This window comes from Heterodontus francisci, chromosome 24 (genome assembly GCF_036365525.1).
Source record: "Heterodontus francisci isolate sHetFra1 chromosome 24, sHetFra1.hap1, whole genome shotgun sequence".
NCBI lineage: Eukaryota > Metazoa > Chordata > Chondrichthyes > Heterodontiformes > Heterodontidae > Heterodontus > Heterodontus francisci.
The window spans coordinates 65,376,065-65,394,650 of NC_090394.1; the positions used below are offsets into that span (position 1 = coordinate 65,376,065).

General features: G+C 42.4%; 2 protein-coding genes across 8 annotated transcripts in view; one reads left to right on the top strand and one right to left on the bottom strand.

The window, feature by feature from the left end:
- LOC137383476 (WW domain-binding protein 2-like) overlaps positions 1 to 3,404 on the bottom strand; it is a 46,994-nt gene extending 43,590 nt beyond the window's left edge. For both annotated transcript variants that reach the window (XM_068056445.1, XM_068056444.1), the window contains exon 1: positions 3,121 to 3,404. In XM_068056445.1, coding sequence (XP_067912546.1) covers positions 3,121 to 3,203 — 83 coding nt within the window. In that variant the 5' untranslated portion in view covers positions 3,204 to 3,404. The remainder of the gene's footprint in view (positions 1 to 3,120) is intronic.
- Positions 1,891 to 18,586, top strand: part of ccdc78 (coiled-coil domain containing 78) — a 52,546-nt gene continuing 35,850 nt past the window's right edge. For 2 of the 6 annotated variants that reach the window (XM_068056438.1, XM_068056443.1), the window contains exons 1-7: positions 2,486 to 2,588; positions 4,279 to 4,409; positions 6,822 to 7,024; positions 8,331 to 8,494; positions 10,578 to 10,721; positions 12,092 to 12,288; positions 12,953 to 13,127. In XM_068056438.1, coding sequence (XP_067912539.1) covers positions 4,288 to 4,409; positions 6,822 to 7,024; positions 8,331 to 8,494; positions 10,578 to 10,721; positions 12,092 to 12,288; positions 12,953 to 13,127 — 1,005 coding nt within the window. In that variant the 5' untranslated portion in view covers positions 2,486 to 2,588; positions 4,279 to 4,287. Of the gene's footprint in view, positions 2,059 to 2,485; positions 2,589 to 2,931; positions 3,081 to 4,278; positions 4,410 to 6,821; positions 7,025 to 8,330; positions 8,495 to 10,577; positions 10,722 to 12,091; positions 12,289 to 12,952; positions 13,128 to 18,586 lie in introns of those variants that run through there. The other 4 variants (XM_068056441.1, XM_068056439.1, XM_068056440.1 and 1 more) reach the window with 4 other exon arrangements.

Consider the following 18,586-nt stretch of genomic DNA (forward strand, 5'->3'; position numbering starts at 1 on the left):
CCAGATAAATGCTCACAACTTCAAGAGCAGGAAAATTCCAGTAAAACATTAAGTGGTAGTTAAAGATATGGATTTTCAAAATAGTATATACATGAGAGGTTTTGAAGCAAAGATTAGAACTGTTGAATCCTCAACAATGCTTCTCAACTATGGGGAATTTAAGGTAAAATGTTTACTTTAAGTTTTGATGGCTATTCTAAGATATTTCGCTGTAACATTAGCAAGATTAAACTTTTGGATTCTATGTTAGAAATAAGATTATGTGTTACATAATACCACATAATATTTGATATTGTGATATACTTATCCACTTAGAAGCGTATTGCTTGTTAAATTCTTTAATAAATCTATAAAAGTTAATAAATCGTCTCATGTAGCATTCTGTATACAACTACAAAGAACCCCCTCTCTGTGTCTCTTTAAATGGAGAGATATGTATTGAAGAGAGTTCCCAGACCCTTATAATATCTGGGATACTTATGATTTAGCCATAATTATTAAAAATAGGCTATCCGAAAGATGGTAATATTCTCTGTTGGTTTTCTTTCTTTGAGGGAAAGCTAGTACAATTCTTTGGACCCAAATAAGTGTCTATGAGAATTGTCTGGTTTGAACTTGATTAAGAGAGATTCATAGGGATGTACTCCTAATTTGGTTTCGTCCCTATAAGGGGTTAAAGTCACAAATCACTTCATGTGAGGTGTGCCCGTTCAGCATCTTACAAGAAATTGTTTTCCATATGTCATGGGCGGTTTATAAACATGCTATATCTCTGACGGAAAACCTCAGTAAACTGGCGAGAAGAATTGGGATGCAGTAATTGTTGAAACTTATGCTGCACCCAGTGATCAGCTGGGCAGTGACATAGCAAATATTCACAACTGAATGGAGCCCAACCTGGCCAAAATGCATCATTGAACTAACTTGAGTCTAATTAAAATGTATTATGTTAATAAGTATTTGCAGCACTTCGATATGAACTGTTCAAACCTAACAGAATTTAATATTTGTGTATTCTTCATTATAATATTTAGGGTTAAGCTACAAGGAGAGATTAAACAAACTAGGCTTGTATTCCCTGAAATTTAGAAGGTTAGGTGGTGATTTGAACCATGTTTTTAAAATATTAAGGGGCACAGATAGGGTAGATTGGGGGAAACTATTTCCACTGGTTGGAGAGTCTAGGACTAAGGAGTATAGTCTAACAATTAGAGCCAGACCTTTCAGGAGTTAAATTAGGAAACACATCTACACACAAAGGGTGGTAGAATTTTGGAACTCTCTTCCACAAACAGCAACTGATGCTAGGTCAATAGTTAATTTTAAATCTGAGATTGATGGATTTATGTTAACCGAAAGTATTAAGGGATATGGGGCAAAGGTGGGTATATGGAATTAAGTTGCAGACCAACCATGATCTCATTGAATGACGGAACAGGATCGAGGGGCTAAATATGATCGGGGAGCTAAATGGCTTCCTCCTGTTTCTACGTTGTCAGTCTAGTATCTAAGACGTATAAATTTAGCACTGCCATGTTTAAGGTCCCCAAATCAAGCTATTGAGAAATCCACATAGCTAGTTTCTGTTTACCCAATACAGAGTGCACACTGTCCCTCAACAGGCACACACTTAACCAAGGCCAGAGAGTTTCGGCACAGGTTGGCAAGAACGAGGGTTCAGGGTCTAACTCTTCTCACAAAGATGCTTTTTTTTTCTCGCAACATAAATTCCATTGAGCTCTCACTTACAGCTGGGATTGTGGATCAGCTCTCCTAGAGGGCCCCAGAGAGCAGATAGAGTTTACATCAGCTGCACTGTCTGTTTGCTTTGAAGTTAGGAGGTGGAGCTCACTTTGCTCCACAGTGTTACCAGGGTAACAGCAGAACACATATTATACCTTGCAGAGACTCAGGAAGTCAGGAAATAAAAGCATAAAGATTAAAGCCTTGACAGACAACCGAGAGCTTAGCGCTCAAAGGTAAAGCTGGATATATTTGCATAAAATTCCAGTCCAGGAGCTTTACATTGTTCTCTATAATATCTGACCATTGAAAAAGGTAGGAAATCTCCAGTGTTGATATATGTCTGTATTCCTTAAGTAATGGAAATGTTTACTCTAGGATACAGTAAGCTCTGACAGTTTGGGAATTACTTTGGAGTGTCTTTGTATGGACTGGTGGTCTCCAAATATGTTTCTAAGTCTGGTTTGGGCTAATTTTATCTGAGGCACTGTACAAAAACCTCTCTATACTGGTGACTTCAAGACAGCTTTCACTTCACAAAGTCTGCACACAATGCCAGGGTGAATCCTCTTGTGGAACTCCCTCCCTGCTACACAGACATTCAAATATAGGGTTAACTGTTAGCTGCTGGGTCACTGGTATGTGATTAGGTCGAGATGAAATCTCTGGAATTGCTTGCATCATATCTGCCCCGCCGCCCCCACCCTCCTCGAGATGTTGCTGAAACTGCGTGAGTTCAACTTCCAATTGAGTTCCTGAAAAACTCAGATCTGCTGACACATTAACTCATGGCGTGGTGTTTCTAACTTTCTAGCCAGGACACAGTCAAATTCAAGTGAATTAATGTAAGTAGCAATTAGTGTGACGATATGTGGAAATGAATTTAAACCAGGAGGCTATTTTCAACATAATAATACAATATGTATCTGATGTGTGGGGATATTTATGGAAGTGTAACATATATAGAATTAAATAGGTATTAGATAGCAAAGTCCTGTCACTATGAGCCTGGATTCAATGTCGTGTGGGCACTACAGGAAGGACTGTGTTAAGCCTGTGGGTTTCTACCTGCGATTGATTACCCACTGACGCTGCTTGTTGCACAGATCCATTCAGAGAGAGGCAGTGCTGCAATCTGATGGTCAGCTGTACTGAAGTACTGGCCCATTCAGTGACAAACAGCTTCACTCTACACCTCACTCCTGCACCTGCTAGAGGCTGGTTACAGAACAGGATGGTGGTGTGCTTGCTCACTGCTGCCTGCCCTGCAGAAATGTGAGTAACTTGGCAAAGGAGAATGACCAAACAGAGGGAAGAAACGGTTTTCAAAATATGAGGTGAAACAAAAGAATTGTAAAAGTGAAAAATGGTACTTGCCATGACATCATTGTAATACTGCGGGCACGAAATTTGGATCTGGAGTGTTGCTGGATTGAGGCGAATGGCTCTTTGTCTTCCATCAGTTCTGCTCTGCCCTCACCCCCCTGCTGTTATGGCCTGCCTTGTCCCGCAAGATAGAGGAGTGAATGTCAGTGATTGTGTTGTGCTGTGTTGGTGTGATGTGCCTGCCACAGCTGAATAGCTGGAGTTATGTGGCATCATTGGAATATGCTTGTGTGTGTGGTGGAGTAACTGGATGTTAGGCGTGAGTCCTGAGTGCCAGAGACTGTTGCTGGGTGAGTAATGGGGATGTGGTACATTGAGCAGTGTGAGAGGCTGGTGTTGTAGTGGGTAGGAGATGTCCTGTGAAAACGCATTCACTGACGACTATGTGCATGAGGTCATTACACTTCCTTTGGCCCAGCTGCCAGGCCCTCGGGGCCAGAGTCCAGGAATTGACCTCCTTGGCTACCTGCTCCCACTGCTTACTGAAGGTGATCCTACAGGGCCTCCTAGTTCCCCAAGTCTCTCCTCCTGTCCACCTCTACCACCAAGACCTCCAGAACTACATCTATGAACCTAAGAGGCCTCTCTCTTTCCTGGTGTTCCATTTTCCTTGCTTACAATTGCATTCAATAGCATTCAGCAGCTGTTCCTGTCATTCAGTGCAGCTTCCCTTTCAGAGGAACAGACTGCCTTTAAGAGGAGCAGTCTGGCTGCACCAAGTGCCCGCTGTGAATGCTGTGCAGCTCCTGCTGAGTGCTCAGGAAGCCAGCAGTACGGGCCCTGCTTCGACTAAAGCTACAATCATTTAAATAAGGTGGCAACACAAAATGTGAATGCTGCCTATCTCCGTAGCTACGGGCATGAGTAGATTGTAAATCTGGACCCCCATGCCCCAAAAAACAGTGCAGACCAATTTCTAGCCCTTTATATCTAAAACATATGCTGAGCTTAAATCAACCATGATCTAAATGAATGGTGAACAGTTTGAGAGGCTGAATGGCCGACTGCTGTTCCTATGTTCCTAGATGGTACATTCAAAGAATTGAGTAAACTATTCCCTATAGTAATGAAGGAGGTTGATTTCCACAATGTGCATCTATTTATTCAATGAAAAGTAGGCCACAACCAGCAATCTATAAATGCTCCTAGGCTGCGAGAATGAACATCGATGTGGTGGGACGGATCCGACCAGCTCAGAGGCCGGAACAGGGCCACAGTTTACAGACCTCGGTGGAAGGAAAGACCATCTACACGGCCCTAGGTGGAGGAGCCTCCTGCAGGTATGCCCTGGGAACCAAGAAAGTGCAGCTTTTGCCCCAAGTGTGACTTTAGACATAAGAATGAACAATATTGCACCTTGGCAGCCTGGCAAGTAATGCACAGCAACTTCCCTGCTCATGCCTGAATTCTGCAAAGTTCCATATGCTCATAATACACTGACGTGGTTGAACCCTCTCTCCAACGTGTTGTGAAATAAAAAATATTGTGTTCAGGCATTTGAGGCAGGCTGAGATCTTTGAAATAAAAGCTTAAGTAGTTAAAAGACACAAAGGGCAATTCAGTGGGCAAATTTAATCGTGCTTTTGTGGAATATACAATTTTTTAAAAAGGCTTTAGTTTGGATATTAGAAATTTCAAGTGCTGAGAAAGAAACAGCAGATGATATTTTTTCATTAATTATTTTGAGTAATTTGTAGGAAAACTATATTACTGTATCTCCTAGTTACATAACAAGTGATAATGACAAGTTAATGCTGTCACTTAACATTACAATTCCCACTAGGGCACCACCTAATGATGTTAATAGTAATAGTTTCAGCTAAATGGCACAGGGTTTAGCATTTTAATTCCCTTTGGAAATGCTTGCAATTCACCACATGCTATGCAAGATTTTTAAAATTACTTATAGATCGAACTAGCAGACCTTCCGTGGCGTTGCCCACGGTAAGTTGAAGGTTTTATATGAATATTGACATTATGCAGGTAGTATTTATCAGCGACACTCATTTCTCAGTATTAGGGATCTAAGAGAACAAGAAAAGGGGAACTATGTCTGGCATTTCTGGGATAGGGTCTTAAGATACATCACTTTTTTTATGGTCGGGGGTGGGTAGCAATCTCATGGTCTGAATGTAATGGAAGAGGGGTCTAGGATTCTTGCCACTATTGGGGTAGGATTCTGGGATCAGGTGGGAGAGGGGTTTCAGGACCCATGAGAATTGAGGAAGGAAGTCACAGACTCTGGAAACATGATGGCATATTTAGGATCGGGAAGAACTGGGATTTAAGGGGTTTGCAAGCACTGAGACACAAGTCTTGGAATCTAGGGGTGTGGATGAAAGACCTAGTTAGTGGAGTGATGAACCCCAGCAAGGCTGGAGATTGGTTTTAAGAGGTTGGGTGTAGTATTTGACACTTTGCAGGTTGCTGGGAAATGATATTATTTGCGGGTGCAGCAGGATCTTGAAGTCTTGTGAAGAAGTTGGACCCAAACTGGCCCTGGCCTCTTGTGTAGCTTCAGGAACCCCCATTGCTTTCCGGTGTCATGTTTTGGGATTTTTTTTTCTTTCATTATTTTCTTCATGGAAATGATTTGGGAATGAGCCATGTTTAAGACAAAGCATTTTGTTTTAAAACAAAATAACTGCAGAAAGGTTTTAAAAGAACACAGGCTTCAGGCATTGAAGATGCGTGTTAAAGCCAGACAAGCCATTTTGCAGAATGTCACAACTCGCAGTTGAATTCAGGTGAGATTTTATTATATCCGCATGTTCATTTGCTCTCTGTACCATATAGTAGTTTGATGATTTGTATCCGGCCTTGTCTCACTAAAGTCTACCAACATAAAAGGTGGAGAAGAGTATATCAGTGCAAGAGACCTAACATCGAATTCAGTTCACAGGGGGTCTGGGGTTACAATTAAAAGACAAAAAATATCAATTTGGTTGGTACATTTAATGTTATTGTGAAGTATGTATATATTTTAAAAATTTTTGTTTAAAACCTTATTTGGACAATAGAAATTTCAGATACTGAGAAAAAATGGCAAACAAAATCCCTTCTAAAAGCTTTTTTGAGTGATTTGATTTTTCCCTTTTTTGTGTTATTATTGGAGCATTTTCTTAACTAGTCATTTGGCATTGGTTATTTTTATGTTCTTAGTAGTTTCTCATTGGCAGTTATCAGGCTCCATACCTTGCATTTGATTTGTACATTCCCAACCACTTTGATTCTGATTTAAATTTTAACATATAATGTATTATTAAAAAATCGTGACACAGGAAGTAAAAATGATGTGTACAGGAAGTGCAGAAGACTTTTAATATGTTATAGATATATAATAAAAAATACTACAAACAAGGCTTTTTTTTTGTACAGAATTGACCTTCTCATTCTCACCAGCCCTCATCCTGATATCAGCCCCAAGTTCTGCCTTTGACTTTGCCACTATCAGTTGCCAATTACGAGAAAAGTGACCCTATTATTATCTCTGCTTCAGCTTGGGGGTTAGTGAACTCCCAATCTGCTGAACTGCTCTGTTGTTCAGCCCCGGGTTACACTCTCCATCTGATGGTTCTACTCCCCCACCACCTCACATTCCACTCTGCAGCCAGTGGCCCCAGATTATCTGTGAGAAATGCCATGTGAGAGTCTTCTAGTCATTCTAAACCTTACCATATCTTTTTTTCCAGATTTCAGGAGGTCTTTGACCAGAATACTTCCACACAGGAAATATTCACCAGGACCGTGGAGCCCCTGCTCAATGTCTTCACAGAAGGAATGAATACCTGTGTTGTGGTATTTGGTGAAACCAACTCTGGCAAGTCATACACGTTGATTGGAGAAAAGAATGATCGATCGGCAATCATACCCCTGACCATTGATTATATCTTTGGTAGGTTGCTCAGCACTGAACAAATATAGTGGGACAGTCACTTTGTGAGAATCAGGTCACTGAATTGGACATATAACTGGAATACTGTGTCCAATTCTGGCCCCACACTTTAGGAAGGATGTGAAGGCATTGGACAGGGTGCAGAAAAGATTTATGGGAATAGTTCTGGGGATGAGGTACTTCAGTTACGAGGATAGATTGGAGAAGCTGGGGTTGTTCTCCTTAGGGAAGAGAAGGTTGAGAGAAGGTTTGATGGAGGTGTTTAAAATCATGAGGGGTCTGGGCAGAGTAGAAAGGGAGAAACTGTCCCCATTGGCGGATGGGTCCAGAACTAGAGGACACCATGTTAAAGTGATTGGCAAAAGAACCAGAGGCGACGGGAGGAAAAACCTTTCTACGCAGTGAGTGGTTAGGATCCGGAATGCACTGCCTGAGAGTGTGGTGGAGGCTGATTCAATCGAGGCGTTCAAATGAGAATTGGATAATTATCTGAAGAGAAAATATTTACAGAGTTTAGGGGAAAAGGCTGGGGAGAGCCAACTGTGCAACAGCCCTGACAAACAAATTTCTCTGCAGCACCTGTGGAAGAGCCTGTCAGTCCAGAATTGGCCTTTATAGCCACTCCAGGCGCTGCTTCACAAACCACTGACCACCTCCAGGCACGTATCCATTGTCTCTCGAGATAAGGAGGCCCAAAAGAAAGAAACACTAACTAATCCACTAGTTAAAACAGCCACAACAACTTGCATTTATTCAGCACCTTTAATGTAGTAAACATCACAAGGTGCTTTCACAGGAATGTTAACAAATGAAATTTGACACTGAGCCACATAAATAGATATTAGAGCAGATGACCAAAAGCTTCGTCCAAAAGGTAGGTTTTAAGGAGCTTAAAGGAGAAAAGATAGGTAGGAAGGCAGAGAGATCTAGGGAGTGAATTCCAGAGCATAGGGCCTCGGCAGCTGAAGGGACGGACACAAATGGTGGAGTGATTAAAATTGGTGGACGCGTAAGATGCCAGAACTGGTGAAGTGCAGAGATCAATGTACAGTTGGAGGAGACTACAGAGAATGGGAGTGGTGAGGCCACTAAAAATCCAATTGTCTAATTTAATATTCTAAATGTAAAAGGGATCTTTTGCCAGTTGAGGTTGTTGATATGAAATTGGTGTTTTCATTAAGAAAGAAAATTGTCAATCATCCCTGCCCAAACAAATGCTTGATTATGCCCCACACATTTCTTTAATTTGTTGCAAATTTTAATTAAATCAATGTGTCTTATTCACATTTCTGTATTGTGATACTAGGTGCACCATACCTGCAGAATTTACAGGCCACTGCTATGTGGTCCCTTTCGATATCTATGTATGAGATTTATGCTGAGGTGCTGAAGGATTTGTTAGACTCCAGTGGACTGGATCCTGCCACTTTAAAGATTGCATGTAATGCACAGGATGGTACATTCATAAAGGTACAGTCACTATGGTGCACAGCAATAACTGGAAGGCAGAGATTTACCAAGAATTACCTTTAAGAGGTAATTACGACATCCCACGGTCCCAGCAAGGAGCTGTGCACACAGAGAGAACCAGAGCTATAATACACAATGCTCTGACTCTCTTTGAATGCAGTTTTTCCTCTTGGATTGCTCAATTACCTCAATAGTCTCATTATCTGGACTGTCGTTCAAGTGTTGTAATAACCGGCATGTGGTGCCTATTGAAGTTATGCATGTAGAAATGCAGAATACTGCGGATGCTGGAAATCGGAAATAAAACAGAAAGTGCTGGAAACCCTCAGCAGGTCTGGCAGCATCTGTGGCGAGAGAAACAGGGTTAACATTTGCAGAATCATTACCAACAAATGGCATCCACAAACAAACAAAAAAATCGGGGCAGAGGTTATAATCCAAAATTGTTGAACTCAATATTGAGTTCACATTTTCCCCTTTACACCTCCTCCAGACACATCTTTCATTTCTGTACTTGTCCCATCACCACTCTCTTTTGCCTTGTATCATCAATGCTTTTGTTGTTTAATCTCTTCTGTCTTTCACCATATCACAGACCTTCCCTTTTGTTCTTTTCCTCCCCTCCCCCTTTCCCTGCATCTGTACTGGCTTTAAACCTAGACTACGTTTGGTGATGTTACAACTGCAGAGGGCGCATTTCCTGCCCATGTGCTGTTGCAGTGCCTGTATTAATGATACAGCCCACATACCTTAATATACTACAGTCTATGCTTAATCCCCAATAATAGTCTTTCCCCATCCCCGTTACATTTACTATGTTTAATCCTCATTAATCCATATTCCACTATACCATAACATACCATGTTTAATACTCATTAATAGTCTAGACATTAACTGTTTGTGATATTAGCAGGTGTATGTTTAACATATTTGTAACATTTCTTTGTTGTTTTAACTAAGGTATTGGCTCATCTTAAATAATAAAGGCATATCCTATGAAAGTGTTAATATAAGCAACACTAATTTCTAGTGCTGAAGTTATGTGTTGAATCTAATAATTTTATACAGCTATGAACTGGTTCAAGGAGCTTTTGGATGCATATTGTACTTTTTGCATTCGAATAGTGTTAATTTGAAACTGGTCAGTACCGAGAACCTGCAATTGCAATCATTGAATATATTTGTGCCACTGAATTTTTCTATTAATGTCATGTTGACCAACTGCTGATAAAATCAACATTATTTCTAAACCATGTTGGCTTATTAAATATTTAAAAGAAAATCTGGAAGATCTGTGTATGTGAAATATAAGCCATGTTGGGATTTGCAGATGGATGTTAAGGTCTACATTAGGCACACTTACAGTCTAGTAGTATCCATGGCGCTGAATTTCCTTGGTGCTACCAGTGGTCTCTCGGTGTAAATTTTGTCGGGAAGACTAAACTTCCACGGGTTTACCACTGGTTATTCTCTTTAACTTTGGTGGTGTTGGGCCGGGTAGAAAGCCCAGAGGCCATTTACATGTTTTACTGGAGGGTCCACCAGTCTTCGGTCCAAGTTACGCTAGGAGAGCAGTAGCACCAAGGAACTTCAGGGTTGTAGATGCTGGTAGACCATAGGCATGCCTGACGTAGATCTGAGGATCGTTAACATAGATCTGCAAATCCAAAAATGGCTTAAAATACTCATAAACGGATCTTCCAGATTTTTTTTCAAATGTTTAATAAGCCAACATTGGTGATTTTAGCAGCAGTCAATATCATAATAAAAATTAAAATTCAGTGGCATGAATGTATTTAAAGGTTACAGTTTCTCTATCGATGGTATCCAAACTCAGTGTAAAATATATATCAGAAAACTCCTCTGAGCAGCTCATAGCCTTTTAAAATGAATGGATTCAGCACATAAAGCACAAAGGTAGTGGAACTGTACTTGTTGGATCCATGTTAAAGTGGCTTTTGGAGGGTAAGACCACTGAAACTTTGGCCCCCGTTTTTTTTCTCTCTGTAAATGCCCGGGTATGGATTCAATTGTGATTAAGCCGGGGACATGCTACTGAATGTTGCCATATGTCGGTTTTCAGGGATTAAACCGTGTCATCGTCTCCTCAGTAGCTGACGCGACTTCTATTTTTCGCCAAGGTTGGGCGCGACGCACAGGGGCGAAGACGGACTTTGGGCCAGCGGAGAGCTATGCTACTGTTGTCACTCAACTCAACCTGCTGGTGGTGAGATTCCAGAATTTTTGCCTTCAATAAGATTGCATCAAGTACGGTACTTTGCAGCTGTAGAAGCTCTCTAATGTTAGGTAGAGCAATGATATTCCCATTCCACAGATGGGTCATTGGGAAAAGGTCAATTGTCCATTTGCCTCTGGTAAAATGATGAAAAAAATTGCTCCACTCATCTTCAGTTCTTCGAGGAAATCTTCCTTTCAAAACAAGGCCAGCCCATGATTAAAAGCAAGAGGAAATGTCACCTAAACAACTGTTGCAATGAATATAACTCAAGGCTCAACCATTCCTTTATGCTTATCCTTGATTTTTAAAAAATTCTTTGATGGGATGTGGGCGTCGTTGGCTGGGCCAGCATTTGTTGCCCATCCATAATTGCCCTTGACAACTGAGTGGTTTTCTAGGCCATTTTAAAAGGCAGTTAAGAGTCAACCACATTGCTGTGGGTCTGCAGTCACATGTAGGCCAGACCAGGTAAGGACAGCAGATTTCCTTCCCTAAAGGACATTAGTCAACCAGATTGGTTTTTACAATAATTGATGATAGTTTCATGGCCATTATTACTGATGAGAATACCTTTCAATTCCAGATTTTGAATTAATTAATTGAATTTAAATTCCACCAGCTGCCCTGGTGGGATTTGAACCCATGTCCCCAGGGCATTATCCTGGGCCGTTGGATTACTAGTCCAGTGATATTACCACTATGCCAACATTTCCCCTCATCGATGCCCTTGTCACCAGCAGAAATGTTATTCTCCTATCCCTCTGCTCTGATCCCATCTTCATTTCTGCGAGGCCAAAAGGCACAGGCTTCGGTGTATCTAGCACAAAATCGGTTTAGCCATCCATCACCAGATCTGGCTGGAACACATCAAGCACTATCAGGTCTCAGTCTCCTCTACCAAAGCGGCCCATTGTTTCAGGATAATCTTGCAGAGCAGAGATAATCCCAGCTTCTTTTTTCAGCGAGCAATCATCTCCTGAAACTCCATCTCATTTGCCCTTTCCACGTAAGCTCCAACAAGAAGTTTAAGGAGTTCAAGAAACGAGGAGGAGGTGGTGGGGCCATGCAGTTAAAATGAAGTCAGTCACTTAACACCCTCTGATCATGCTACCTTCTCACCATCTCCCGATCTTAACCTGCTCTTTTGAGCAATCGTGTGGGATAGTGTATACTTGGAAGCCTCTGTTCTTTCTTAACCATTCCGTACCCAATTCTCTGTGAAATTGGAGCATTTCCTCTCCCTCCCTTTAAAAGTCAATTGTCTGTAAGCCCTTTATAGGCATCACCTAATCACAAAATTCATGTTGCCGCTCTTTTGACTGACACTTTTATTGTATATTTGAATATAAATACTGCAGCAGGACCGTAATGAGCTTCATCCCACTAAGTCGACCCTGCAGATAATCGATCTACCAGGAGCAGAGAAGCTCGCAGAAGACAAGAATACTTTACATTTTCAAGAAGGCTCCTTGCTCAACAAGGCACTTCTTGCGTTGTCTCAAGTAGTGAATAATCTGGCTAGCTCCCCCTATCCAGACAGAGTTATTAACTACAGGTAAGAACAGGGCAATGTCATTGAGTATTGGTGGCACACATATTGAGATGCATAAAGATATGTTTTGATCGACATGTAAAATGGCTGTGAAATGAGGGATAGCGTTGCTGACATGTCTTCATATAACATAAAACAGCTGCTTAATGTTTGATCAGAAGATTAAACTTAACAGACAACAAAAAATGTTGACAATAGCATTATTGTATTCGACTAAAATTGCACCTACTTTTTACTTTAACTACCAGAAGTTTCTCATTTCTCCTAGACACACAAACCATATACATACAGAGTGCAAAATAGCTGCTATGTCTGCCTACAAAACAACTGCAAACAACACTCGAATAATAATTCATTGTCTGAGAAACAGACATTTCTGAGTGTCATGACATGATATAAATGCAAGTCCTTTTTTTCTGACGTATATAATGAAAACACTGACTAAGACGACATTGGATATCACATTGGAGTGTGACATAGAGGCTCATAGTACAAAGCTTTATTATCTAGAATCTTAGATGGTATGACTTTTGGGGAGCAGCTAAGTTTATGTTGTACTGCATTATAGTAATGTCAATGTTCATGTTGTCGCAAATTGGACCCAAGTTGTGAGATTAAAAATGACTCTTTAAGATCTTGACATTAATTCTGTGTTTTTATATTGTAGCGAATCCAAATTAACTCAGCTGACACAAGATGCTTTTGGAGGAAACTGTAAAACTCGGGTTATTTGTTGTCTAGCCCCGAAATCAGAAGCCCAGCGCCTTGCTGCCATCTTAAGAACATGCTCCACCCTCGCTCAAGTGAAAAATTTCCCTGTGTTAAATGACTACTTTGTTGAGGTATGCAATGGGAAACATCTACCAGCATTCTGCAGAAGCACCCGTTACAACACTAAGTGCTCTGCTGTCCAGCTCCTGCTGCCTTCTCTCTTGAACCGTCATTTGGAAAAAATTGCAGGGATTTTGGGAATGAGCAGGGGGAGTGGGACTAACTGGATTGCTCTTCAAAAGAGCCGGCACAGCCTTGATGGCCTCTTTCTGTGCCTCTTTCTATGATTTGTGCTTCCACAAAAAGCTGCAAAAGCTGGTGAGACTGACACCCTATTAAAACCGTCAGATAGAAGCTGGGCATTTATAGGTGTCAGTCTTGAGATTGCTGTTTGAAATTGTGCAGCCAGCTGCATATATATTACGGTAAAGGAAGGGTTGCAGGTAATGGATAGACAACCTGCTCAAGTGAGTCACACCTTCCACAATGTTCATGGCTCTACCTGGGTCACTGATCTCCAGGCTATCTTGCTGTGCCTGCGTGTTGGCGACACATCTACCGGTCTTGTTCCTCTCCCTCACATTACATGCAGGCTTGTCCAGCAGAATGAAAGGGTCTGTGTTTGTCAATGGCTGTTTGAAAGGTAAGTGTAGATGTATAAAGCTTGTTCAAATAGTGCATCTGTTGAGAGGTGGGGAAGAAGCAGGATGGAATGAGGATGGGGAGGTGATGAATGTGGAATGGGAAGTGAGGGAGGAGTAATGGGGGGAGTTGCTGGTTGTGCATGTGCTCAGAAGTGAGCGGGGCATGGTACTAGTGTGCAGCATGAAGGGAGCAAAGGATGAGGTGAAGTGCTTGGAATGTGAAAGAGAGGTATTGTAGGCTGAGGTGATTGTATGCTGAAGGATGTAATAGAGAGGGAGGGAGTTACTGAGGTTTGTGGGAGTAGTGCAGGGAAGGAGTGTGGCCAGGTGCTGTTGAGATAACTGGACAGGTGAAGATCTGTACTCACCATTGCTGCTCTTGTGAGGTCATTGAACCTCTCTGGGTCCTGGGATTGGTGACATTCACCCCATCAGCCACCTCTCTGCGGGTCTGCTTGTGGATACACCTGCTGGGAATCAGTACCTCCCTCCTTGCCTTGACTTCCCACACTAGGACCTCCAGGGATACAGCAGGAAAGTGGGGGGGTTTGAGACACTCAAACTCCTCGAAAGACAATTAACTAATTGTCGAACTGCTCATTTTGTATCATGTAATACCCAGGTAATACCCAGATGATGGCAGCATTTGACCATGTACTGTAGTAAAAATCTCAGCTCTTTTATTGGACGTTTCTTTATTGCCATTTTCCTTTTCTCTGTGAACTGCTGTTTAGCACAGAAAGCTTTAGAATGATATTGGGGTCGACTTGACTTTGTTCAATAGCATAAAATGAGCGGTACGTGGCAGCACGTTTTAAATCTCTCCTGATCTTTATTTCCTCTGAAGGTGGAATAGGCAAGTGGTCAGATGTGAAAGGTGAATGGTGAATGGTGTTAATGTGTGGCCTGAAGAGAGCAAGATGAGTTGAAGTGCTTGTAATGAGAAAGAGAAATGTTGCAGTGCACCATGATTGTACGCTGAAGGGTGTGATAGAGAGGAGGAGTTATTGAGATTTGTGCCAGGAGGGGGAAAGGTAGGGAAAACAAAGCCAAAGCTCCCTGGATGACAAAAGAGATAGAAGGTAAGATGAAGCAGAAAAACGATGCTTATGACAGATAACAGATTGATAATACAACTGAGAACAAGGCTGTAGGTAGAAAGTTCAGATGGGCACTGAAGAAAAAAATGAGGTGCAAAGAGAGAGTGTGAGAAGAGACTGGCAGCTAACATAAAAACAAATTCAAAAGTCTTCTGTACCATATAAATAGTAACAGGGCAGCAAGAGGAGCGGTGGGCTGATTAGGGACTAAAAAGGGGTTCTATGCATGGAGGCAGAGGGCATGGCTGAGGTACTAAATGAGTACTTTGCAACGGTCTTTACCAAGGAAGAAGACACTGCCCTTGTCATAGTGAAAAAGGAGGTAGTTGAGACACTGGGCCAAATTTCATTCCGGCAACGGGGGTCCCGCTGGTGAGCCGGAATTGGGAGGGAAACCCCATGTTGGCTCTCTGTCGGACCTCCATAGCTATTTAACGGTGGCTGTCAATTAACTGCCCATCATTGGCGACACCGTCCTTTTAAGGAATGAGCTTCCAGCTCCAGAGCCGCTGGCCAATCGGAGGGCTGGCAACGCTGCAGTACCAGCAGCGCTACTGGGAGTGGCGGCCACTGCAGGAGGCCCTGCAGAGGAGTAGAATGATGAAGACCCCGGGACAGGTGAGTGGGATTGGGGTTGCCAGGGCTAGCCAGGATAGCCCCAGCAATGGGGTGGGAGATGGTGTCAGTGAGGTTGCGGGAGGGTCTTCCCAGTGGGGATGGTCATCGCTGCCGGGGGTGAGGGGAGCGGTGGGGGGGGGGGGGGGCCTCTAGGAGCCCTGGATTGCCCCCAAAGGAGGGACCCTCCTGACCCCATTAGGAGGCCGGTAGGCTTTACCTGGTGGTGTCTCACTGCGGTGGCGGGCCTCTCCACCTTCCGTTAAATTGAGGTGGAGGCATGAAGAGACCTTTAAGTAGCCATTAATTAGCTACTTAAGGTCCACAATTGGCTTGGGGGTGGGAAGGCCATTCTCAGCCTTCCCTGCCCCTGACTAAATTGGAAGGTTTCAGGAAGGCGGCAGGCACTCCACCCCCTACCTTTCCACACAATCTTAGGGAGCCCATAAAATTCAGCCCACTGGGTGGGCTAAAAATTGATAAAGAGGAGCTATTAGAAAGGGTGACTGTACTTAAAATTGATATGTCACCAGGACCGGATGCATCCGTGGATACTGAGTGATGTCAGGGAGGAAGTTGTGGAGGCACTGGCCATAATCTTCCAATCCCCCTTAGATAGATACAGAACTGCAGAATTGTAATTAACCCTTACAAAGAATGTAAGGATAAGCCCAGTAACTACAAGCCAGTCAGTTTAACCTTGGTGGTGGGAAAGCTTTTAGAAACGATAATCTGGGACCCAAATTCATAGTCATTTGGACAAGTGTGAATGAATTAAGGACACCATGGATTTGTTAAAAGCAAATTATGTTTAACTAACTTGGTTGAATTTTTTGATGAGGTAACAGAGAGGGTTGATGAGGATAATGTGGTTGATGTGGTGTACATGGACTTCCAAAAGGCATTTTGATAAGGTGCTACACAATGGGCTTGTCAGTAAAGTTAGAGCTCATGGAATAAAATGGACAGTGGCAGCATGGATATGACGTTGGCTGATGACAGGAAACAGAGAGTTGTGGTGAACGCTTGTTTTTCAGACTGAAGGAAGGTATACAGCAGGTTTCCCCAGGGGCCTGCACTAGGACCACTGCTTTTCTTGATATACATTAATGATGTAGACTTGAGTGTGCAGGTGACACATTTCAAAATTTGCAGAAGACACAAATCTTAGAAGTATTGTGAACTGTGAGGAGGATAGTGATAGACTTCAAGAGGACATAGACAGGCTAGTGGAGTGTGCGGACACATGGCAGGTGAAATTTAATGCAGAGAAGTGTGAAGTAATACATTTTGGAGGAACAAGGAGAGGCAATATAAAATAAAGGGTTCAAGAGCAGAGAGACCTGGGGGTATATGTGCACAAATCATTGAAGGTGGCAGGGCAGATTGTGAAAGATGTATAAAAGGCATACGAGATCCTGGGTTTTATAAATAAAGGCATAAAGTACAAAAACAAGGAAGTTATGATGAACCTTCATAAAACACTGGTTTGGCCTCAACTGAAGTATTGTGTCCGATTCTGGGCACCACACCATAGGAAAGATGTGAAGGCATTAGAGAGAGTGCAGAAAAGATTTACGAGAATGGTTCCAGGAATGAGGGACTTCAGTTACGTGGATAGATTGGAGAAGCTGGGCCTGCTTTCCTTGGAGGAGAAGGTTGAGAGGAGATTTGATAGAGGTGTTCAAAATCACGAGGGGTCTAGACAGAGCAGGCGGAGAGAAATTGTTCCCATTGGTTGAAGGGTCGAGAACTAAACGACACCAATATACGGTGAAGGGAAAAAGAACTAAAGGCAGCATGAACAAAATGTTTTTACACAGCGATTGGTTAGAATCTGGAAATCACTGCCTGAGAGTGTGGTGGAGGCAGATTCAATCATAGCTTTCAAAAGGGGATTGGATAAGCTCCTGAAAGGAAAAAAATTGCAGAGCTACAGGGAAAGGGTTGGGAATGGGACCAGCAGAGTTGCTCTGGCAAAGAGCTGGCATGGACGCGATGGGCCGAATGGCCTCCTTCTGTGCTGATTCTATGAAGTCATAGTCAAGAAAAATCAGGAGATGTGTTAAACACAGGAACAGGAGTAGGCTATTCAGCCCCTCAAGCCTGTTCCGTCATTCAATTAGATCATGAATGATCTATATCTTCACTCCATCTGCCAGCCTTGCTTCCATAACCTTTAAATAACCTTGACTTGGGAAAATCTATCAATTTCAATTCTGAAATTTTCAACTGAACTCCAGCTTCAACAGCTTTTTGAGGGAGAGTGTTCCAGATTTCTATTACCCTTTGTGAGAAGATGTCCTTCCCAACATCACCCCTGAGTGGCCTGTCTCTAATTTTAAGGCTATGCTACCTTGTTCTGGACTCCTCCAGGTGAGGAATTAGATTCTCTCTATCTACCCTATCAATTACTTTAATTGTCTTAAACACCTCAAATAGATCACCCTTTAATCTTCTATAATAACAGGAATAATACAAGCCCAGTCACCACAACCTGTCGATTTGTTATCATCCATTTTACTTCATTGAATAAAGTCCAAATTACTGCTATTTACTGTATTCTGTCCATCATTCCATCTGGTGATTATTCTAATTTCTGAGTTCGCCTTAGATAAAAAGTGTCATCTCCTCAAAGCTAAGTTTTGGGGTTTTAGCCCTTATTCTGATTGTCCCTTTAATCATAAATCACCAGCTAAGAACTTGCCAGTCCCACCTTGCAATACTGTATAAGGAGACCAGCTCATTTAGTATGTCTGCAACATAAGAGCTTAGTTTTTTTTGTTGCAACTATGCTTGTTTCCCTAACATTTTTATTTGTAAAGTATCCCACGTCTGTAGGTGACGGGACCCAGCAGCCTCCGCTGCTAGCTGGGCTGCTGGCCAGTTTGTTCCCTAACCCATGCCCTTGTCTCTGACAGTGAGTCCTGGGAAGCTGATAGAAACTGTCAGCATTGAGCTTGACACACTGCAGGCTCTGGCTCCCTTAGTGGGTGAGATTATTATTATTTATTTTGTCCTTTCGCGAGTACCATTACCATCCCAATTTTTTTTTACCTCTTTCATGGGATGAGGGCGTCGCTGGCAAAGCCAGCAATTGTTGCCCATCCCTAATTGCCCTTGACAACTGAGTGGCTTGCTAGGCCATTTCAGAGGGCAGTTGAGAGACAA